The sequence below is a fragment of the Kryptolebias marmoratus genome, linkage group LG21 (assembly GCF_001649575.2).
Source record: "Kryptolebias marmoratus isolate JLee-2015 linkage group LG21, ASM164957v2, whole genome shotgun sequence".
Classification (NCBI taxonomy): domain Eukaryota; kingdom Metazoa; phylum Chordata; class Actinopteri; order Cyprinodontiformes; family Rivulidae; genus Kryptolebias; species Kryptolebias marmoratus.
Window position 1 is genome coordinate 16215343 of NC_051450.1, and position 22695 is coordinate 16238037.

The 22695-nt window shown below is 41.3% G+C and overlaps 5 protein-coding genes across 7 annotated transcripts in view; 2 read left to right on the top strand and 3 right to left on the bottom strand.

Moving 5' to 3' along the window:
- lnx2a (ligand of numb-protein X 2a) overlaps positions 1-318 on the bottom strand; it is an 11608-nt gene extending 11290 nt beyond the window's left edge. For 2 of the 3 annotated variants that reach the window (XM_017406769.3, XM_017406768.3), the window contains exon 1: positions 149-317. The gene's annotated coding sequence lies outside the window, so the exon portion shown is untranslated. Of the gene's footprint in view, positions 1-148 lie in introns of all 3 variants that reach the window. The other variant, XM_037973074.1, reaches the window with a different exon arrangement.
- A 293-nt stretch (positions 319-611) lies between these two features.
- On the top strand, positions 612-3420 carry si:ch211-140b10.6 (uncharacterized LOC108230320). Its single transcript, XM_017406405.3, has 3 exons — positions 612-768; positions 1149-1223; positions 2133-3420. Exons 1-3 carry the CDS (start codon positions 743-745, stop codon positions 2476-2478), a joined length of 447 nt encoding a protein of 148 aa, XP_017261894.1. The 5' UTR covers positions 612-742; the 3' UTR covers positions 2479-3420.
- Positions 3421-3804: 384 nt separating this feature from the next.
- On the top strand, positions 3805-6813 carry pdx1 (pancreatic and duodenal homeobox 1). Its single transcript, XM_017406390.3, has 2 exons — positions 3805-4934; positions 6242-6813. Exons 1-2 carry the CDS (start codon positions 4562-4564, stop codon positions 6616-6618), a joined length of 750 nt encoding a protein of 249 aa, XP_017261879.1. The 5' UTR covers positions 3805-4561; the 3' UTR covers positions 6619-6813.
- Positions 6814-7173: 360 nt separating this feature from the next.
- urad (ureidoimidazoline (2-oxo-4-hydroxy-4-carboxy-5-) decarboxylase) lies at positions 7174-9091 on the bottom strand. Its single transcript, XM_017406391.3, has 2 exons — positions 8777-9091; positions 7174-8699 (listed from the first exon to the last, which is right to left on the bottom strand). Exons 1-2 carry the CDS (start codon positions 8949-8951, stop codon positions 8356-8358), a joined length of 519 nt encoding a protein of 172 aa, XP_017261880.1. The 5' UTR covers positions 8952-9091; the 3' UTR covers positions 7174-8355.
- An 877-nt stretch (positions 9092-9968) lies between these two features.
- flt3 (fms related receptor tyrosine kinase 3) lies at positions 9969-19872 on the bottom strand. Its single transcript, XM_017406360.3, has 24 exons — positions 19746-19872; positions 18497-18570; positions 17882-18033; positions 17660-17784; positions 17434-17545; positions 17214-17341; positions 16883-17046; positions 16609-16750; positions 16106-16271; positions 15320-15420; positions 15153-15237; positions 14845-15068; positions 14643-14755; positions 14441-14573; positions 13698-13802; positions 13513-13623; positions 13285-13441; positions 13043-13137; positions 12779-12900; positions 12478-12600; positions 12277-12388; positions 12091-12190; positions 11711-11816; positions 9969-11583 (listed from the first exon to the last, which is right to left on the bottom strand). The coding sequence occupies exons 1-24, from the start codon at positions 19804-19806 to the stop codon at positions 11380-11382; spliced, it is 3015 nt and encodes a 1004-aa protein (XP_017261849.1). The 5' UTR covers positions 19807-19872; the 3' UTR covers positions 9969-11379.
- Between the last annotated feature and the right edge of the window lie 2823 nt (positions 19873-22695).

Sequence of the window (22695 nt, forward strand, 5' to 3'; positions counted from 1 at the left end):
GCTGTCTGACTTCATCCCTTCCTCCAGAAGCGGATAAAAAAAAGAAGCGAGGACAGAAGGACAAGAAGAGGCGACAGTATCAATGCAAAGCCAGCCTCACGCTGTCACCGTTCATGCAGGCAGTGAGCGTCTGCAGATGTGATGTTACCTTCTCCGGCCGCTGCTCCGCGCAGGTCCGCTCGGGGAGCCCCCTGAAGCGGGGAGCAGTCCTCAGCTGCGGGACTTCAATCACGCATTCGCACCGCAACCCGACGGAGCGGCTCCGCAAACGCGCACGAAAACGCCCCCCTCCTCCTCCTCCTCCGTGCCTTTGGCGGCGCTGATCCCGCCCCTCTGCTGTCAGTCAAAACAAGATGGGCGGAGTCTATGAAATCCAGAGCTAGCTTAGGGGTGGCCTCTAAACTGCCTGCTCGGAAAGATTAAAAAAATTGCCCAGCAGCGAGGCAAATTAAGGTACCATGTTTAAACATTTTAATTAAACATTTGTCATCTCAATTTTATTTTATAAATAATAAAATGATGTTTGTGAGACACATCGAAAAAAAAAAAAAACAAACTTTTTAAACGTTTTTTTTAACTGTTAAAACCGATCAGGCAATGTTTAGGAGACCACGAAACAAGGGGTCCTCAGTTGAAGGACCTCTCAATGAAGTAAACAAACGATGTTGCGTTAATTAGCATAAATGTATCGAGTTTATCTGGAATATTTTTGCATGTAGCAGTTAGTTAAGGTTAAGTCGTGATGGCGGAAGATACTGAACTGGAAAAGTGAGCAACTTTGTAGATATTTATCGTCAGTAAATGTAAATATCTGTAAAGATGAGATGTGCAGTGCAGACACCCTCCTCCGGGGATTTTACGTTTTCAAAATTTATATAGCACCGCTCATCATCAGAAAGACAGGCTTTTTGTAGATATTATATCGTGTTGTGAGTTTAGTTAGCTGACGTTAGCTTCCCGTGTTTTGTGGTTGAAGGTCGCTGAGTGCCATTCGATGACATTCAGTTTGGGTCAAACGGGGACACAGTTGTTCCTCATTCATTCTCTGTTTCCTCTCGCTTCATTAAACGGTCATTCTCCTATCTTTCCCTTTGGGGTTTTAAGCTGCTTGACTCATTTTTGTGTTTGTTCTGGTTCCGTCCACCCAGGCGCGCAGTGGAGGAGCTCCTGAGGGAGACTGACCGAGCTCGGGTCAGAGCTGAGACCATGGGCCCTGCAGGATGGTGAGCTGGGTGTTTGAAATGTAATCTGTATCAGCATGCATGTCTCACTGTTACTCAGCAGCTCAGCCGCGTCTTTGCGATGACTTATGTTGTCATTTGAGTGTTTGTGTGGCTGGTTTACGTTTTTATTCTGTGCAAAATTTTGTTCCTTTGACACATCAAGTAGTTTGTTTACTCAAGTTCTCATTAGACAATTAAACAACAGCATTTATCCTTCCTTCCTTTTTATGTCTTCTTTGACACAGATTTAACTTTAAAAATGATTTGATGATGTCTGGCATTGAGTTTTAATTGACTAACAATAAACAACAAATTCTCAGTTCTGGCACTTCAGACGTTTTGACTTTTTAAATCTATTACAGAGTTATATGTTAGATACTTAGTAATTTTTTCTTCTAAAAGACGTCAATGTAAGCATAATTATGCAGGTTTGATTAAATATTTCCCCCCTAATTCCTCCTCCTCCTCCACAGCTGGAGGAAGAATGCCTCAGGGTTTAGTGCATCTCACAAACAGTTTAGATTCTTGATTCTGCACTGCAGCCATCTGCTCAACTGTGTAATCATCTGCAGTCAGCACTGAAAATGCTGTAAATGATACTGTTGGAGCCACTCGCATGACAAAACCTGTGCTCTGATACAGATATATCTTCAATAGGTTACTATTGTCATAAAGATATGTCAGTCAGGCTCAAGTTAAAACAACATAATAGTAAACCAATAGCATTATGTATTGCTGTCCTTGAACTTTATGGATTTTTTACAGATTCATGCAGTATTTATCATATACTGTACCTATTTTTATTTTACTCATGAAGACTCTAAGCAGACTTAATATCATTACCTTTAAATAATAGGTTAATTGCTCAGATGTGAGTTATGACCATCTATTTTTGTCTCTCTCTGTCAGGTTGAAATGTCCTCTACGGAGCACCAACAAACGCTTCCTGCTCAACACCCTGCGCTCCGCTGGCCTGCAGCAGCGGTGCGCCGAGGAGCCCAAAGCCAAACACTCCACCACAAGAGGACGCTTGAGGAGCGAGTCCCCGGACAGACGGCGTGACCGCAGCAGAACACCGCCGCCAGATCACAGGAATATTGGAGGCCAGGCAGACCATAAACATCTTCGCAAGGAACGCCACACAAGCCGAGATAAGAGGCTGGACGGAGATAAGGACAGACGCTACAGACACAGAGACGACAGGGATAGGAGGCATGCCGATGGGCAGAAAAGAGAGATGAAGACAGACGGATAAATGAAGATGGAGTGTTGCTTTTATTAAAAGAAGCTACTGAACTGAAGCTACCCTCTGATCAGTCTCTAGACTTCAGAGCTGCACTCAGGCTGAGAGATTTTATGTTGTAAATTGAGCAAAATATTTCATTTTTGAAAGATTTAATTAAGGTTAAAAACCTTGTTTTTCCCACATAGAGAGCAGGTGAACAGTATAAGTTTTTAAGTGTGAAGTTTAATTCTCATATTTCGCATGTGACATGTTTATCTTAACTCATTGCTAAGATAAACAAAATGTTATTGCTCTTTGTTTTTTTCTCTAAAATGTGAATAGATAAAACATCAAGTAGCTTTTTAAATTGACACTTTTAAGAAAGTTTCAGCAGCAAACACTCCCGTCCCTCCCTCCCTTCTCACTTGACTCGTGGTGAAGTGTAGCTGTGCTTCACTGTGAGTGGACGAGACTTAATCTCAATTATAATGTCATTACTTTTCTTCAGCCATTATTCACTGGTCGTGATGTTTACATAAGTCATGCTGCTGTCGCCACAGGGTAAACGTGTTTTATCGCGTGTCCAACTTTTCGACATGCTATCTGGAAACGGTTTTGTTTGTCGAAGGAGCAAAAATAAATGTTTTCCTTGACACACCTGTGCCTTGTGGAAGCTGTCATCTGCATATATATATATATAGGGTTTCGAGATAATATCAGATCTTAAAATCAGTATTTCTTGTTTTTGTGGGGTTATTGTGCCTTTAGGACAGCAGATGGCCATTCTCTCAGCACTTAAAGTCTTTATATCTTTCCATTTGGCCTGTTTCCTCAGTCTTTTTATTGCTCCCATAACTTTACAGGCAGGAAAGCCTCAGTATCTTCGACCCATACAGGATCTAGGTTCACTATAGCAACATTTGGTTGCATCGTTTCTCCTTTTTGTTCATTAAAAACGAGACTTCTCTAAAATGGTCGTGTCATGCCTCATAAATCACGTTATCCACCTCCACTGAAGCAGAGAACCGCCTGGATTAACGGCTTCCTTCCTCTTTGCAACAATGATCAAATATAAATACCATTAAGCCATATTGCAGAGGGGGGTGTTTTGGATAGAATTGGTTTACTTGAACTTTATTGCGTCGCTGAGTGCCCCATTAAGATACGGTGGAAAGTGCCATAATTGCCTTAGAAGAACTCGGTGCAAATAGTCTATTGATGCTACACAGGCTGTCAAAGTAAAAGCCAACTGATTCTGTGGGGTTTCGCGTGCGAATAAGCGGCCCGCAGCATCTGGGAGTCGTGGAGACACGCTCCGAGCGCGCGGCCACCTAATTGAGTTCAGCCGCGCTCTTTATCCTAATTGACTTTACCAGAAGAGCTCTTGTTTAATGGGGTGAGAACACACAAGAGACTAATGGCCGGCAAACACGGCGAGAGTGCAGCAGCTCCGTGTTTGTTGTCGCCAAAAAGGGGCCCTCCGCCTGAGACGCGGCGCGCGCAAAAAAAAAAAAAAAACGGTGTTAAATGGTGCATTTAGAAAAGTGTAATGGACGCGTTTTAACGTCAGAAATGCTCGAAAAGAAAACCGCTGTGGAAAATAGGATGTGGTGGTTGAGTTTCCATGACAACAGCGTCTCTTATCTCGCAGGTCAACCCAATGTTTGCGCCCATACGTATCGATTTATCGGGCGCAGCGGGCGGACAAGAGAGATATCCATATAAAATGTCGATGGCTGCATTGTTTGAGGACAATCCAAAGTGTCCTGCGTGAGAAACCTTTGTTTTCTCCGCGCGCTCTAAAGCCGAGGGCGTCTCGAGCTCACCTGTTCAGTTGTCCGAGGAAATGCGTGTCAACAGAGCGGCACAGGTTTATGCTGCGTTCAGTTTACTGGAAAAAAAAACATTAAATCTCACAAGCTGCAGAATATCCTAGAAACTGGCCGCTGCAGGTCTGAGCAAACAGAGAAGCCAATGGCTCAGGCGCCGCAGGGTCACATGGTGGCAGAGTGACACACCTGTGCGGAGCCTCGGGGGCCCTCGCAGTTGCGCCACAGGTAGAGCTGAAGTCCAACCCGGAGGTAGGGCGGCAGGTCTGCGGTGCTCGCCAGCCATGAACCAGGACGACCATTTCTACCCCTCTCAGGTGTTTAAAGACTCCTGCGCCTACCAGAGAGCCCAGGGGGAGGACTACAGCCCTCCGCCCTGCCTCTACATGAGCAGGCAGGTGCACTCCGTCTACACACCGCCGGCCCTGGGGCCCCTGGAGCACACCGGCCTGACGGACATCGCCTCCGCGTACAGTCTGCCCGGCATGCGGGAGGATCCAGGTGCGCCGCAGCTGCACCACCCGCAGGGGCTCCAGCAGGGCCCCCTTCAGCCCCCTGGTTATGGAGACACGGGGGACCAGAGCAGATACCACCTCCCTTTCCCCTGGATGAAGACCACTAAGTCTCACTCACACACCTGGAAGGGACAGTGGGCAGGTAAATCTCACAGACATTCTGAGGCCTGAAATGACACCAAACAGTAAGAAAAAGAGTTTCACTTTAACTTGTCAGGTTAAAAAGTCAGAAAAGTCTGCATTCGCCCTCATCTTCTCACCACAATATTTATATATATTTAAAGTTTGTACAAAACATTTTCACTAATCACTGAATCTTAAGCTGCTAATGGCTTCAAACTTTAGATTCTAAAAGTTTTAGATTGATGTGGAAACACACAAAAAGAAACCCATATGAAGGCAACATTTTTCCTTCAGAGTTTTGAATGATTTATAAAATGTGTGAACTGAGAAAATTAACAAATGGCTTTGATTTATAAGTAGTTATGAAGTCTTACGGCTTTTATCAGAAGTCCAGATGAAAGATTCTTCAGCCAAAATGTAGACTTTTCACTACAAATTGATAAAATTACTTAATAACGATTTTTTCCTATTTAAGTCCAAGATCAGACAAGTTTAATTCATTTAAGAAATCCTTTTCTTTAAATCATGAAGTTCCCTGACTCAGTTCAGAGTAATAAATGAGAAACTTGCGACTAAAGTAAGTAATTATTAAACTTTACTAAACTTATAACAAATCTGTAAATGCTTTTTATTAAATACTTTATAGCTTAATTTCTCAGTTTACTGTGCAAATATAAACACATATTTTTTATTAAAGGAGTTGTCAGTTTTTTAAGTTAATGCCTGTTTTTTCTGCAGGAGTTTGTAAATTGCACAAAATATTACATTTGAGGATTATATATAATAAAATAAATCATACATTATGGATTATTTTCAGAGTTTTTTTTCTTGGGAGTGGACTTTCTTTAAAATTGTTTGAAAGCTTTGGTAACAAATGACAAAATCAGTTTTAGGTCTCAGTTTTTATTTAGTTAAAAAAAGGTTTTGCAGTCAGTTTCAGTGAGAATACTCCTACATTCACAGTAATTTAGAATTATAAATTAAAATCAGTGTTTTTGTTGTTTTTATTGATGAATGTTTTATTGGGACCACAGGCAGAGGGAAAAAAAGCTAGTCAAAAAAAATAAATAAATAAGTAAACAAGACCTAAAACCAAAATTCACTGCTTGCTTCAAAAAACTTACCCTTATTATTTCAACCTTTTACGTTTTATTGTAATAAATCAAAATAAATCACATCTTAGATGGGTGACTTTTTTGACATTACAAGATTAGTTTCCTTTTTTAATAAAATGTGAGTTTGTTGTTAGTTAATTTATTGTTTTGATGGATGCTGTTGGATAAATTATTTTGGCCTAAAGCCTCTCCACTGGGTCGTGGTTTTCAGGTTCCTACATGGTGGCCGAGGCTGAGGAGAACAAACGCACGAGGACGGCCTACACGCGCGCGCAGCTGCTGGAGCTGGAGAAAGAGTTCCTGTTCAACCGCTACATCTCCAGGCCGCGGCGCGTGGAGCTGGCGCTGACCCTCAGCCTGACCGAGCGCCACATCAAGATCTGGTTCCAGAACCGGCGCATGAAGTGGAAGAAGGAGGAGGACCGGAGGAGGGCCAGGGGCCCCGACCCGGACCAGGACTCGTCCATCACCTCCGGGGACCAGGGGGAGGCCACGGGTGGGGTGTCCTCCACAAACGGACCTCACACCACCGCCACACCGCCGGTCTCCCCGCTGCACGGCTGTGCCCTCTCAGGGGCCAGAGAATAGAGCGGACCCCACAGAGGGGCCTTTCAGGGATTTCAGATTAAACTCACTGGAGATAGCTCCTCTTTATTTTTCCTGAGACTTTATGGACCTTTTGGACCTTCTGGACTAAATGTGCTTTGACATATTTTGGACACCCCGAGGACAACAAGGTCAAACAAAACAACCAGCTTTGGAGACAAGCATTCACTGCAGCGTTTGGACAGAAAAGGCAACAGGTTTCATGTTCATTTTTTATATTATGTCAACAATGCAGAGTCCACTTGTGTGTGTGGTATTTCGTCCATGAGCTGGAGGGTTATTTGGACCACCTGAGTGTGCAAAATAAAAAAAAACTGTTTTTATATTAGGGTAGATCTCTGTGGGAGCAGGTTTCAGATGGACTGTAAAACTTTAAACACCCCTATGAAGACGGTGATACCAAATATATGCAGTGAAATGCAAGTTTTCTGATGTAAATATGAAAATAATCTTATATAAATAATAATCAAATCAAAACCTAGTGCTGCCCACATTTGTAGATTTAAACACCGGAGTTACAAAACAATGGAAATTAAACACATTCAGCAAAATCCATTTTTATTTGATTTCTTTCTTTGTCGTGCACATCCTCCTGCATTCATCGGGGATGCTGCAGCACCCTGCTTTAGTGCTTCCCAAACTTTATAGCTTTTCACACCAAACGTAAAAGTGAAAGAGATTTCGTGGCTCCAACTGTTGGCGGTTAAAATATCCTCATTTGCCATTTAACAAACAGCCACATTCACTATTATATCATTTTTATCCAATCATGATCACTGTTTTTTATTTCTTTATAAGGATAAATATGCTGCTGATGATAGTTTTCTTACAATAATTTGAGAGCTTTGGGAGCCGCTCTCTAGAAAAGGGGGGTAACCTTGCAGGACTCACAGGTTTATATGAGTTATCACAACATTTACGTCCTAACTTAACCGTGTTTCTCAAGATCCTGAGCTGATCTGGACTCAGAAATGATGTTTTACCTGGTTTTGGTTTGGGTGTCGCTCTCTTTTCCTCTGATAATCCTGAATAATCAAGAACTGAGCGCCACATTATATTTGGCACCTTATTGGTAACCATCTTAGATTCTCCTAATATTAAGCCTTTCAAATGCTGTTTTAATTTGATTTAAGAAATAAAAGAAAATGAGGGTATTCTATACTTTTAATTTAATAACTCAAGTCATATACAGTATGTGGAGTCCTTAAATTTAGCCTTAATCAGCAGTAATTCGGGCAACATGCATGAATTCACTACATCATCACATTCTATTTGAGCAAAACAAAGACAAAAAAGGTGAATTTTCATTACTAGAATCCAATTCATTGCTAACACAATATTTTTCTTGAGTTTTTGATCACTTTATATGAGATTTGGCACCTTTTAAATCAGATTTGGTTCATGGTTCTTCACCACCATGCGCTCTATTTACATTTTTTAAAAAGATTTAAGCACATAAATGTCATAAATATGTATATAAAGCTGTGAGGCTCAGGAGGTTATTGGTTCTTTCTGTGGTCTAGAGGTCCCCTTAAGTTAAAAATAACTGTTGGATTTGTTTCAGGTGGAACCAAAACCCTAGATTTTGGGTTCTGGCTCACTACATTTAATATTCATCTGAATCACTGAAGTTGGAATAATTTATGATGTTTATTGGATCAAACAGACTGAATTTAATAAAATCATTTCACAGCTTGTTTGTGAGTTTCAGGGACATGGTTATAACTTATTATCAGGGAGCACGAGGCCCTGGAGCCGCAGGCGGCAGATCTTCTTCACCTCCTCGATGCCGCGCGCCCTCTCCGCCGCGCGCTCGCTCGCGCAGCGCTCGGACAGCTCGCGCAGGACGCTCGCCTTGTCGCTCGCGCGGGCGCAGACGACGAACGGGAAGCCGAAGCGCCGCTTGTACTCCTCGTTGAGGCGGGCCACGCGCGACGCCTCGTCCGGGCGCAGCGCGTCCATGCCGGCGCGCGCCTGCTCCTCGCGCGACTCCCGGGTCAGCGCGCCGCGGCGGAGGTCCCTGCCCGCCAGGTCCGGGTGGCACCTGAGGATCCCCTCCTTACCTGGACACCGTGATGGTTCCTTATCGACCAGGTTGGGAGGTTGATATCAAACATAAACCAGAAAAGATGAGCCTCACCTGACTCCGGGAGCGCGTCGATGAACTGGTTGATGGCGGCTTCCAGGTCAGTCAGACTCCCAAAGGGACGCCTGGTCCACACAGCTGCTGAGACAAGAGGACATTTCTCCACCACGTTCCCAAAAATATCCACAAAGTCCTCAAAAGGGAGAGCATTAACTGCTGAAATGTCCATGCCTTATTTTGTGCGTGTGTAAAAAAACGCTTTTTGTTGTGCGGTTCACTGACCTTTGGACACTTTGCAACACAGGTTAACGCACTGCAGGACACCCCCCCAACCCCAACCACCCCGACAAGGCTCGACTTTGATATTCTGCTCCAAAATTTGGGTAGAAAAAGCACATTTTGAGTCTCAATTTATCATTTAACTGCTGAACCTTAATAATAAAAAACAAAAAAAAGTTGGTTGTTCGAATAAAAAGATAAATTATATTGTTATTATTTCCCCAAATTAATAAAAAGTACAAAAAGAACATTTTTTATTTATTTATTTTTTTGGGAAATTGTAAGATTTTAACTTTCTCTCCCTTTTTCAGTCGACGAATTGATCTCTGGCGACGCATGGCGGCGACAGTGGGAACAGCATGCAGGCGTCATTTATTGAATCCAACATACATCCCATAATAAGACCCCATACAGAGGAGCACACAGTGCAGGGAGTGAGCAGAACATCTCACTGAAAAGAGGCATAATTTGGAACCACTTAAATGTAAGAAAAATAAACTAAATGGGCTAAATGTAAAAAGTTAAAGGCACACAGTGTGAACCCTAAAGTCAAACACAAAAAAGGTTAACCTGATCTACTTTAAATAGTTTAAATGAAGCAGTTTGAAAGAGTTTACTCAGATATATTGATATGCTGGAATGCAGGTACGCAGTCAATGTAAACAAAACATTTGATTGAATCTGCCAACAACAACATGGAGCATAATCAGACATTGTAGTGAGTATCTTTACATTTTCAGTAACCTTATCTTCTCTACCTTTCAGTTAAAGTGTTTAAATTTTAACATGAAGACTAAAAGATTAAACGGAACCCCCTTTTTTCCTGTTTCTCATGAAATAATCTTTATATTCAAACTCTTAGTCTGAAAACTAATAGCCACAGATGTAATGAAGTGTAGTGAAATCATGATTATATTTAAGTTTAAAACAGCATAAAAAAGTGACAATAAAAACACATTCTTTGGTGTGCATTGTAGGTGACTTTATTGTTGGGTTTACAAAAAAATTACAAAGTTTCCAAATTACGGACAAAAAATATGGATTGATTGAAATACTTCAGTGATATTTGCTGTTTTTTCTCATTTCTGGAAGCTATGACGATCAGATACAATCATCTGCTTTAATTATTCCTTTGAGTTTTCATATTTTCTTTTGTTCTGGTCAAATAATGTCCTCCGGTTTGAATAATGATTAAATATTGTTTAATAACAGCAGGTGAATTGACCAAATATGAGTAAAAAGCTGCAAATCTTCAAAGAAAATCATCATAAAAAAACTCCAGAAAGCTGGGAGAACTGTTGCATCACTTCAAACAATAATTATAAGAAAATTTGGCTCCTTGAAATCAAAAACAAATAAATGGTGACTCAACACTTTTTACAATCTTGTATTTCTCCCTGTCTGTAGTAGCAAATAAAACAAGAAACACAGCTCAGTAACTACATTTACAGTGATTATATTGTTTTATATTAATGCATACATTTTATTTGCGACATAAAATAATGGAACATCCTTTTTCTCTAAGATATCACAAACGCATATAAAAATGTATAAATATATTAAAGTTTAAAATGCTTACTGACAGTGATGTTTGGTGTTTTATCACCGGTACTGGAATGATACATAATCAAACCTGAAATCAAATTTTGATCTTTTGCTACACAACTCTGAGCTTAAAGCAAAGATAATTCTCCACAGTCGACAGTATAATATCAGGATTCCTCTATGAAGTTTGTTTTCTCCGTTTTAGCTGCATATATTCATATAAACTCATACAAAATAAAGCTTCTTACATCTTTAACTGATATAAATGCTAAATGGTGACAAATAAATGCTACATGTTGTATTTAACCCAAAATGCAAATGCAACAAAAAGCTCATAATATTTGTAAAAGAATATAAAGCCAGCACATATTGTTGATTAATACACTGAGAAGATAATAAGGAGATTTATTGTCTGGAAAGGTTAATATCGATTAATTAACAGTTAGTATCTTACCTGTTGAAGATTGGTCTTTAAATGGGCGCAGTTTAGAAAAATAAAGTTTAATTTTGAGCTTTTTATTTGCTAACGACTAGTCTGAGAGAGCCCAAGGCCATAGGGGATCGATGCTGTTAGAAAACAACTCCAGTTTTGCATTACTGAGTCATTTTAGCAGAAATAATACAAAATTCCTGTTGGAAGAACCTCAGGGTGTGTTTGCAAATAGTGGCAGAAATCTATGTAATCAACCATGTAATCCTAATTGATGTAAAAGTTTATTAAAGACTGAGGTCATTCAAAGAGATATTTACATCAGCTACGATATTAACTGTTCATAACCTTTCCACAAAAACCCCAATTAAGAAGAGCTTAATATCCGTGTGATGTAATTTGTTTACTCGGTATCAGGTGGCTTCAGCAGCTCCTCCTCCTCCTCAAAACCTGAGTCTGCTTTGCGTTCCTCGGGCAGTTTGGTTTTGCAGTAGTCGTTGGTTACGGGCGCCGTGTTTTCACTTTGTCCTGTCAGGGCAGAAAGTTCCCCAATGGTTGGTGCGTTCTGGTAGTCGCTGGAAATCTGGTCGACGGTGTTGTGGTAGAGCTGAAAGCAACAACAAATGAGCACATTTATAAAAAACAAAAACAAAAAAACAAATCTGTAACCAGCCTGCTTCTAGTTGGTGGAGGGGAATCGATCAGAAATCTAGTCTCCGTGCTGTTATCTGTACCTTCTCCTCCCTGTCGAACAGCTGATCGCACATGAGGGACACCAGCTTGGAGAAAGACGGGCGGTCGAAGGGATCCAGAGCCCAACACTTGCGCATTATCCCGTACCTGAAGAATGAAGGCATAAAAAGGAGAGATGCAAATTCAGTTTGGCACAACATTCGGTGAGAGTAAAACCACCCTGTTGGTGATTTTCAGACAGTTAAAGTCAGCTTATTTTTCTTTTTACATTATAACAAATACAATACGATATGAGACGAAACGATACAACACAATATATTATAATACCACACAATATGATGCAATATGACTCACTACTCTAGGATATGATACGACACATTGCATTATGACTCTTTCTTGCCTCCAGTATGATGATACTTACACAGCGTCGTTGGCGTAGGACGGACAGTCCATCTTAAATCCTCTCCGACAACTTTCATAGAACACGTGATCCACCTTCATCCCCGGGTACGGAGTGAGACCTGGGAGCAACAACTGGTGTTTATTATTATATTATTATATTATGTGCTCAAAAGGTGCCATCTCAGTGCTTTGTGGTGACATATACCAAGTGAGAAGATCTCCCAGAGCAGAATACCGTAGGCCCAGACGTCACTCTTCATGGTGTACACCCCATCGAAGATGCTCTCTGGTGCCATCCACTTAACGGGCAGGCGCACCTGAAACACGACACGTCGCAAACACGAATTAACAACCCTATATAATGAATTAGAAATGGTGTTTAATAGCATTAGTATCGATCACGCACATTTCCTCTCACGACGTAGTTGGAGTCGTTGTCGATGTCTCGGGCCAAACCAAAGTCGCCGATTTTCACCATCCTGCCTTCTGTCACCAACACGTTTCGAGCTGCCAGGTCCCGGTGGATGCACTGCAGACGAGCAGCAGCAGACACAGTCATAATACTGGATTTCTTTCATTCAACATGTCTTTAACTTCAATTAATATGTGCTTCAGTAATTAGGAATCTGAAAAGTGATGATCTTTGTTATCAAAACTCATGTTTTCACAGAGACGGCTGGGGTTGAAGGGCCCGGATTGGTTCTTACGTTCTTGGAGGAGAGGAACTCCATGCCCTTCGCCACTTGGAAAGCAAAACTAAGGAGGTCATCGAAGGTGAGGGCCTGCAGGTCTTCAGTCTGATCGTCTTCAACCTCATAGATTCCTGGGTCTGTGAACAGGTTCACTTACAATCAGTGAAGCTCAGAACGACTGGTCAGTGCTTATAGACAGATCTCATTTTCACTGGAAAGAGATTTCGACTTGAACGTGTTAATTCCTCACTTCTCCTCCCGTTATTTGGTGTTTCTTACCTTCGAAGCTGTTGAAGGTGAGGACGGAGATGTCCTCCTGCCCTCTGGTGGTGGTGCTGTGCATGGGAACGTAGTTGTCCACTGTGATCAGCTCACTGAGAGCACATAGACAAGAAACCACTGAAATGTTGCAGCAATCATATCACAGCTTCTTCTGAGCTGCATAACATAATGTATGTGCTACAAATCTATAATGTGACTGGCTGCTGTGTTGTGGTTTCTTTGTGAACTTGTGTTACCACCTGGAGTTTTTCTTGGGCTGCAGGTTGTGGTACAGACTCTTGAATCGGTCCATGTTAATCGCGTCCATCACACACTTGTGATAGCGGCCACTGTTCTTCTTCAGGTAGTTCAGCAGGTCTCCGTGACGGCAGTACTGGAAGATCAGGTATATGGGTCCTGCATGGCAACACTTTGGTTAGTTAGTGCAGCTTTAAGGCCCTGAGCACCATCAGCCATCGTAAGCGTACCTGTTTCAGTGCACGCGCCGAGCAGGTTAACAATGTTGACATGCTGGCCGATGTGAGTCAGCATCTTGAGCTCAGACATGAGAGCCTCCTTCTCCACCGACTGGTGTTTTTCTGCAGGGCGGACATGAGATCAGCGACTAAAACGACCTCTGTAACACTCCGTGCGGACGCAACGAAGCACTGACCTTTCAGCATCTTGACGGCCACCTGCTGTGAGACGCCAGGCTTGTTGATTCCATAAGCTGTGGCGTGGACCACCATGCCAAAAGCCCCAGACCCCAGCTCATTTCCTGTAAAAGAAACACCACAAGTGCTGTGTTGTTGTGATAATTTGGACTTCAAAATGCATGAATTCTCAAGGAAAGGACACTGAATCAAAATAAAGATTCAGCGCAACCTGGTGGCTTTCTTAACTGGATATAAACTAATGTGAATGCTGACATTTTTATTTTTCCATGTATTTTCTTTTGCAATCTAACTACTTCTACATACTTTGTGTTATTTTACCCACTCAAATATCAAATCATTCAGTTCATTCAGGAGATGGCTGCTATGGGTTTTGGTTTTTGTAACGTTTATACTTTCCAGATCATTTAACTGTATTTACAAATATTTTTCTATGAAAATACATTGAGATCTTTTCAGTTCCTTCAGAAACATTCCTCTATTTGAAATCTGCTTCCAGATACTTGCTCTATTTTATATCTTTTGCTAATTTTAGCTTTTGCTAACCTTTTGTTGCATTTAGCTTCTAGTTACCATCTCACTAGGTTTAGCATGTAGCCTGTGTTTTACGCTATTAGCCGGTGTTCTGCTTCTTTTTATCTTTTAGCTAGTGTTTTGCTTCGTTTAGTTTTAACAACTCAACTTCATCCTGTTCAGCAAATTTTGTCAAAGTCATTCAGCACCGAACATTCCCAGTTCATACCCAGTTCCAGGTTCTCCCTGGGAAACTCCCATTTTTTGTCGTATTCAAAGTCTCTGAAGTTGATGTAGATGTAGTCATTGTCATTGGGTCCAACCATCTGGATCATCTGAAGCTGAGGCTGGTACTGTGGTTTCTGTGGGAAACAGAGGATTTTATGTCTTGTCTTCCCATGTGTGTGTTTGCATCTGAGCTGTATGCGTACCTTCTTTTTTATATAATACATCAGTGCCACTATGACTGCTGCCAAAGCCAGAAGCAGAATAAAAGTGACGACTTTCATCCACAGTATGTCGTTCTCATTAAGGGCCGGAGCGCCTAAAAACACATGATCATATCAGCTTGTCTGTTATAACTACTTAATGTAATAATTGTATCAATTTTTTTTTTTAAACAACTTATTTTACCTTTGGAGAACAGTATTGTAGGTGCCTGAATAAAATTCCAAGTCTCGCAGATCCTGTTTATTCCCGGTGCAACGTTTTTTCCTGTAAGTGACAAGCAAAACTCCAAGTGGTCTCCAGGCACTTTGTCTAATTCCACATGCTTTACGATTTTCTTGTCGCAGAAGTCATCAGAGTCTGGTTCAAAGTCCTCCTTGATCAGTTCCAGTGAGGAGTTATTTTTCCAGCTGCAGCGACACAAAGAGCAGAGACCTTTAAAAACCAGGACTACAGAGCGCCTGTGACAGTAACCATTTTATTCACTGCAATACCTCCATGTAAAGTTTGCTGGCACAGGACTCACTGTCTCACAAACAATGGAATTGTTTTCTTGCTTGAATTTGAAGGTAGGTGTATCTGTAAGAAAATCATTCGAAACTTAAGCACACCAGTATTTAATTATGACTGATAAGTTTCAGTAACGGCGTTAGTTACGTACCGAAAACGCAAACGGATATATTTTTTGTTTCATTTTTTTCTCCAGCTTCCAGGTGCAACTTATAAACACCTGATCTGAGTGAATTACACAGCTTCACCGTCCTGAGAAAACAGTGTGACAACAAACAAACTTACAGAAAAATCAACAAGAATTATCTTATAATACATTCACCGACAAAAAAATAAAAAGCCAAGCACCCAGAAGGAATGGCCTGATTTGGACATATTTGGTCCTCATAAAGACCTGGGATGGAGATGTAAATGATTCAATGTGCAAGCAGCTCAGGAAGCGGCATAACAAGTGGGGCGGTAGTGTTATCAGACAGTTGCTGGCTCATCTGACAGTCAGTCAAAACAGTGAGATGCAAAGGATATCACACTTAATGGTGTTTAACATGGGTTGAATTGTGGGTTTACATGGGGTGTACAGATGTCACAACGGCTCAATATTGAACCCAGCAGGTAATCCTGCTAATGTTGTCTACAGACACACTGGTGTTCTTCCTGCCATCATGGTGCAGGGAACCATAAGGTGTGACTTCAGGTCACCTTTGGTAGTGATATGGAGCACCTGACTGCACAGCTTTACGTCTGCAACATCCTGCATCTGCATGTCTTACCCCTCCTGAGACAGCGGGCAGATTCAGGCTTTCAATAGGACAATGCCCGTGCACACACACTCTGTGCCACTCAGGTCCCCCAATCTTTCCCCAATCAAACATGTGTGAGACCTCAAGGGAATAAAATGAACATGCTGAGCCCCCGAGGCATCGCTCCATGAATCTACCTGTGCTTCGTCACCCACTGGTCCCTGACGCATGGAATCATTTGTTTATCAGGAGTTTCCCAGTAGCAGTGCTGGAGAACAGGGCAGTAGTTAACGTGCGCTGTCAAACATTTGTCCCGAGTTGTCACAATCTGCTCATCCAGGTTTGCAGAGAGGAAGCTTTCATCTGGGGAGGCAGGGAAATTAAAACATGCACACGCAGCAGGCTTATTCTTTAAAGCCGGGGTGTCCAACCCTGGTCCTGGAGGGCCACTATCCTGCATGTTTTCCTTGTTTCTCTGCTCCAACACACCTGATTCAAAAGTTAAATCACATCTTTATGTTCTGCAGAAGCCTGTTAATCACCCATTGATTCAAATCAGGTGTGTTGGAGCAGAGAAACATGGAAAACCTGCAGGATGGAGGCCCTCGAGGACCAGGATTGGACACCCCTGCTTTAAAGTAACGATTATTGGACAGTTATGATTGCCGTTACTGGAGAGTTGATATGGAGCGTTACTCACCTGTAACCTGAACGTGAACAGTTTTCATTTTGTTTGTTGAAGTCCTGCAGATGTAATTGCCAATGTGTTCCACGGAAACTGATTTGATGAAAATGTACGCCATCTGACTGTTGCGATGTTTATCGTTTTTAACGCACATAATCTGGAGGAAAAACACAATCATTTAATCATGAAGTTCAATGCATTCATTTTATTCGACTCTCAGTCTGAATAATTTTCAAAATTTCTGTTTATTGTTTAAGAAAAAGTGCAAAAATCTAAATAAATGCTGTACCGTCTCTGATTTTTCACACTGGTATATGTTTTCTTTGAATACTGTGCCATTCTTTTCCCAGCTGACCTTTTCACCATTGTTTGTTCTGCAGCGAAGCAGTAGCGGCTCACCAGGACTTATGGTCACATTAGAAACCTCATTATCCGTCGAATAAACATTTAAGACTGAAACACACAAAGATTTCAAGTCAATTTCAGAACTCCAGATTCATTTGTGAATTCTTTTAAATACTTAACGTTTGATTTTATGAAAAGATCCTGAGATAAAAGAGGTTTCCTCTCAATTTTTGGTTGCTTTGAATAAATGATTTTGGATAATTATGTTTATTTACCATAGTCATACAGCTGGGTGCATTCTTGTCCTGCAGCGTTGGTGGCACAACACATTGCTCCTTTGTCGTAAAAATCAGCACTTGACACTGAAGTTTCGGCCACTTTATTTCCCTGAATTGTGGGAAAACTAAGAAGGAACATTGTTACTGTCAAACATGTTTCAATAAAGCTAGTGTCAAGTCTAATAAAAGTGTAATATTGCAAGGGATAATATCTTACCCAGACCATTCAATTTTGGGTTTTGGAGAGCCCTCGGAGCTGCACGTAAATTTAGGAGAACTGTATTTTCTTGCCACACCATTCAGTCCCAGCTTTGGTTTTGTGGGGCGCTCTAGAAAAAATGTAATTATTACAGAAACTTGTTTGTCTTTATGAAGCAGGTTTGTGTTTGTTGGCTGTTTTTAAACTCTATTAGAAGTTGAGACGTCACAGAGCAGCTACTCACTCATGGTAACATGGAAATCAAACGTTTTTGAGAAACTGGTTCCGTTCTTGGTGTTGCAGGTCAGAGTGTGGCTCCCAGAATCCGTTTCAGAAAGTTGGTCTATGACCGTGAAGCTATTCCCATTTCTGGTGAGGTTTACAAAAAAATAAAATAAAAACGTGAGAGTTTTATTATGTAAAGATAAACGAGAGAAGATACGGCTCGAGTGATTACATTGGTTACATTTTCAGTTCTGTGTCATTTTTTATTTTCCAGCGGCAGACAGGAGCATCAGGGAGGCCTTCCAGGGAGACGACGAGTTTCTTTTCAACGCTCAGTTCGAACCTGACAGGACTGGCTGTCTTCAGATAATCAGCCACCAGGACACACTCCACCTGAAAGACAAAAAGCAGCACTTAATCTTTTACAGTAACTATTCACTATGGCCAGAAACTGCATTTAAAGGTTTTTATAACTCATTTAGGACCTAAATGTTATTACACATGAGGACCTTTAAGGTGCAATCGATCGCCTTTGTGTCTAAATCCATTGTCAAAGGTTTAGCAAAAATGAGACAAGCAGATGCAGTTCAAGAAATGGAAATTTTAGCTCAGTTTGTGCAATTTCCTTCCAACATCTTGCTGCTCCGACAGTTGCCTTTTCTGTCACTTTGTTACGCATGACGACGTGTTTGGGAGTCAGTGATGTTTGTGACGAGCAAAATGTCACATTTGTTTTGCACGGCCAACCGTCTAAACGCTGATATTTCAGATCAGAAATGTTGGATGTTTGTGGTCAAAACAGGAGCACATAGTTTGAAATCTGCTGATTTTATTGTTTTTTTATGACGGCTCTTACCTGGGGGTCGGACCCACAGGCCGTCTGCTTCACATCCGAGCAAAACACGTTCACAGCACAGAGCAGCAGAGCAGCTTAAAAAAAACAGACAATTCTCACTTTAATGACAAAATAATCTGCACAAAGCTTCAGTTCACACCTAATAAACAAAAACAAAATCTAAATCCAGCTGTTTTATTTTAAAAATGCAAGAACAATGCTAAAAACAGTTGATTAGAAGTAGTCTTTTTATCGCTGCGGTCTTTAGACAGTGTCAGCTTTCATCAGTATTTAAACATTTCTATAAATGCTGCCATCATATATCTGCCCAGCAGAGTGACTCTAACTCAGGCAGTTCTGTCTGCTGCACACGGAGCACATCTGAGCGCACCGTAGTCATTTTAGGTTACAACTTTTTCAAAAGCATCCTTAAAAAAACTGATAAAGAACGTCCTTTTTATTCACCCAGTGAAAAAGCCACAACACTGTAAGCTGCTGCTAGTTCTTGTAAATTAAACAGTATCAGATTAGATTAATCTTAAAGTCATTTACAGCTTTTTGCAATCAGCCATGAAATCCTCTGGATTATTAAAATAATCTAATTTAACTTCTATATAAAACAATTACAACATCACATCCTATAAACAGGATAGTGAAGGTAACATAGTTCTACTTTGACAGAAATATATATATATATTTTTTTTTTCAAAAACAACTAAAACTTCTCAGTATTTAAAACAAAAATGTGCATTTGCATTTTCTTCTTCTTTTTTTTGTTTTTTTTACAGTCCTGCAAAAATAACACCACCACAAACCACAGTGGGACTCATCAACATGCAAGATGTAGCTTCTGCTGGTAAAGATGAGCAATTACCTGGAATATTTTAACTTTCAAAGTAAAAAGGGACAAAACATATCCACAAAGCACTAAGAGTTACACAAAGAGACCTCACTCGAGTATGTTAAGATAAAAAAAAATTATTTAAATAGGGTGAAACCAAATATAATTCATCCACAGCAATGTTCCAAAAAAGTTAAATTTATCCTGATTCAAGTGGTTTATTGCTGTAATCTAACTACTTCATCTTACTGCACAAACTTGGTAAAAACTACAGCTTTAAGGCAAATGTTCTGCAGCAGACTGACAGGATCAAAACAAATAAAAAGGTAATTTCACACTTGAACTGTCACATTGTGGACTAATTATTTAAAGTTTCACATCCTTGTCATTTGTCACTCACAGCAGAGACAGAAAAACCCTCTCGCTTACCTGAAACTGCTTCAGACTTCTTTCTCTGCATCATGTTGTTCTCCGTCTGCCTCGACCACATACTCAGTTTCAAACGAGCCACTGAAACTCTGGCGCGCAAGAAGTGCGCGATGGTCTTTTAAAGAGAGGAAGTATTATTGCAAATAAGAACGTCTTAACGTCTCGCTGCACTTTGCTCTGTGTAAAAAAAAAAACATTTCAGCCCAAAACGTTGACACTTTGTGGTGATGCAAGGGGATATTTTAATCAGAAGTTGTCATTGCAGTTAAGTTTATCTTTGCATGCATGAAAAAAGGGGAAACACTGTTAGTTGAACATTTTAGTATGATTAAACTACATTGTATAAGCGTAACTTTGTGTGTTCATGTATCTGCCTATTACTAAAATATCTTATGGACAAATTTTAATTAAACTTGCCTAAAGTAACCATTGGATGCACGTCTACAGCTGATTAACTTTTGGAATTAGCCCAATTCAACACATCCAACTGACCTTAGAAGACACAAACATGGCTCCAGTTCAGTCAGTTTTACAGATATTGTGCTAAAGTTTAGCGTGGTTGTAGCTGAGAGTCCTCCCAAATCACACTCTAATCGTTGCTTAAAACTTTGGCATTAACTGTTAGAGTCAACACAGTTTGTCTGTTAGCAAAATATCTCATGAATCACTGGGTGGATTTAACTACCAATACAAGACGTCCACCACAGCTAGTTGACTTTATCCCACTTTATCCCACACAAAATGGCTAAAACTATTGGAATTTGTTGTGATAGTAGTTGAGAGTCATCCACAACACATACTCTTGTTCAATCTTTGACCAAAACAGCTACAACTCTGTGATTTCTCAATATAAGGTGATCTAAGTCCAAAACTGTTGCATGAAATCAGCCAGGTGATATGCACTCCTTCAAAGAAAGCTACACCTTTAGTTTCTAATATTTACATAATTTAATTTAATTTTCAAATATGTCCTCCTGAGAACCAGGAAATAAAAGCATGTTGATTCTTTTTATATAAATCAATCAGTTTTATTTAAATTTTACAACCTGTGCACTTTAGTGCACAACAGGACTTTCTTGATTGTGTTTTATGAAACTAACACATTTCAACAGAAAAGCCCAAAAGAGTGACAGGAGGCCATCTCCATGTGGGCCCACCACCTGAGAGGTGGATCATCAAGGCTGGCTGAGGAGTGAGCTGGGCGGCAGGTGAGGAAAGGTCCCCGGCCATGCCGACTCCTGGCGGCAAAGACTAGTTCTGACTGGAAAAGAGCGATACCAACACCTAGAGAGGGGCTGGACTCTTTCCTACTTTGGAGCTGCCCAAGGAGAGAGCCGTTGGGCAGGTGTGTGGATGCTTACAAACCCCCGGCTGACTGCCTCGGTGTTGGAGTTTTCCCTGGTGAACATGAGGATCGGCTTTGAGCTGCAGGAGGGAAGGTTCTGAATGTTTGTGCTTATTCACTGAATGTCAGCTCAGATTACCTGGCTCTGGGCAATGACGGAGTTATCTGGAGAGGAGTGATTGGGAGGAACAGCCACCCTGATCTGAACCCGAGCTGTGTTCTGCTATTGGACTTCTGTGCTTGGCATGGGCTGTCCACAGCAAACACCATGTTCAAGCATAGGCTGTAATCGGTAGTGGAAAGAAGATGGTCTGGTTTGGGAATCTAAGGGTCTCTTCTCTGCTTTTTGCAGATGATGTGGTTCTGTTGGCGTCTTCGGGTCGTGACCTTCGATGTGCACTGAGATGGCTGGGATAAGAGTCAGCTCCTGCAAGTCTGAGGCCATGGTTCTCAACTGGAAAAAGGAGCATTGCTCCCTCCGAGTCGAGGACGAGTCTCTCTCTCTCAAGGGAAGGAGTTCAAGCATCTGGAAGGTTGGATGGATTAACGGATCGGGGCCTCGTCTTCAGTAATGAGGGCGTTGCTTCGGTCAGTCATGGTGAAGAAAGAATTAAATTGAAAGGCAAAGTTCTCAATTTACTTGTCCATTTACATTCCAACCCTCATCTATGGCCATGAGGTGAGGATTATGACAGAAAGAACAAGAACCCGGATACAAGTGTCTGAAATGAGCTTCTTTATTTGGGTGACCTCAGCCTTAGAGGTATGGTGAGGTGCTCTGTCATCCAGGGAGGAACTTGGATCAGAGACACTGCTCCTCTGCATTGAAAGGAGTCAGCTGAGGTGGTTCAAATCTGATCAGGATGCCTTCTGGACAACTCTCTTTAGAGGGTTTGCAGGCACAACATTCCCTTCAGTGATTCTGTACAGAAATATCTAATGGAAAAAAGTGAAATAAACATAAGTACAATAAGTAAATTAGTGTTTTTTCTGGTGAAATTAAATAATCTTGGTTCTGAAAACTCACACAAATTAGTTATAAGACGTTTGTTTTAGAAAAGATCATCTAAATATAACAACATCAGGACAAAGTGGCATGTATGGTATGAGATATATAAGCAGAACAAAAAAGAAAAAGCACAAAAATGAACTACTGGGTCTCAGAGGGATGTGTATTTTTAGTTCTTGGCTTTTTTTCTTAATGTTTGCCCTTGCTCTGAACATAATGGTGCGGGTTGAGCTTGCAGGTGAATTTTGCAGCACTCGGACAGTAAATCCATGTTGGCTGCTCTCTACTCAGCAGCCTGGCTGAGCAGAAAAACAACAACAGGCTACTTCTGCGAGGAAAGGCAGCTGCATGTCTTAGCCACAACAACCACCAGGGTTTCACGCATGCAGCCGGAATTCCTTACACCAAAATGCACCTTAGGCTTATAATGCGAGTACTATGGGATGCTAGTGTTCTCCGTGACCTGGAGTGATAAAAGTTAAGGGTAAAAACAAAAACAAAACAAAAGCCTGTTTGTAAAGTAGCTTAGCACCTAGCTGTCTCTGCGTCTCTATGCTCGAGTGTCTTCCGGCAGAAGCGGCGGCAGCAGCGGTGCC

Bases quoted from the DNA above. Each gene is read 5' to 3' on its own strand.
- si:ch211-140b10.6 (XM_017406405.3), top strand. From the start codon at position 743: ATGGCGGAAGATACTGAACTGGAAAA. The intron at 769-1,148 runs GTGAGCAACTTT...CCGTCCACCCAG, and splicing joins GAAGATACTGAACTGGAAAA to GCGCGCAGTGGAGGAGCTCC. The intron at 1,224-2,132 runs GTGAGCTGGGTG...TCTCTCTGTCAG, and splicing joins ACCATGGGCCCTGCAGGATG to GTTGAAATGTCCTCTACGGA.
- pdx1 (XM_017406390.3), top strand. From the start codon at position 4,562: ATGAACCAGGACGACCATTTCTACCCCTCTCAGGTGTTTAAAGACTCC. The intron at 4,935-6,241 runs GTAAATCTCACA...CGTGGTTTTCAG, and splicing joins CTGGAAGGGACAGTGGGCAG to GTTCCTACATGGTGGCCGAG.
- urad (XM_017406391.3), bottom strand. From the start codon at position 8,951: ATGGACATTTCAGCAGTTAATGCTCTCCCTTTTGAGGACTTTGTGGAT. The intron at 8,700-8,776 runs GTGAGGCTCATC...CACGGTGTCCAG, and splicing joins CGACGCGCTCCCGGAGTCAG to GTAAGGAGGGGATCCTCAGG.
- flt3 (XM_017406360.3), bottom strand. From the start codon at position 19,806: ATGTGGTCGAGGCAGACGGAGAACAACATGATGCAGAGAAAGAAGTCT. The intron at 17,785-17,881 runs GTAACCAATGTA...AAACCTCACCAG, and splicing joins AATGACACAGAACTGAAAAT to AAATGGGAATAGCTTCACGG. The intron at 13,138-13,284 runs GTGGTAACACAA...ATGTGCTCTCAG, and splicing joins CAGCCCAAGAAAAACTCCAG to TGAGCTGATCACAGTGGACA.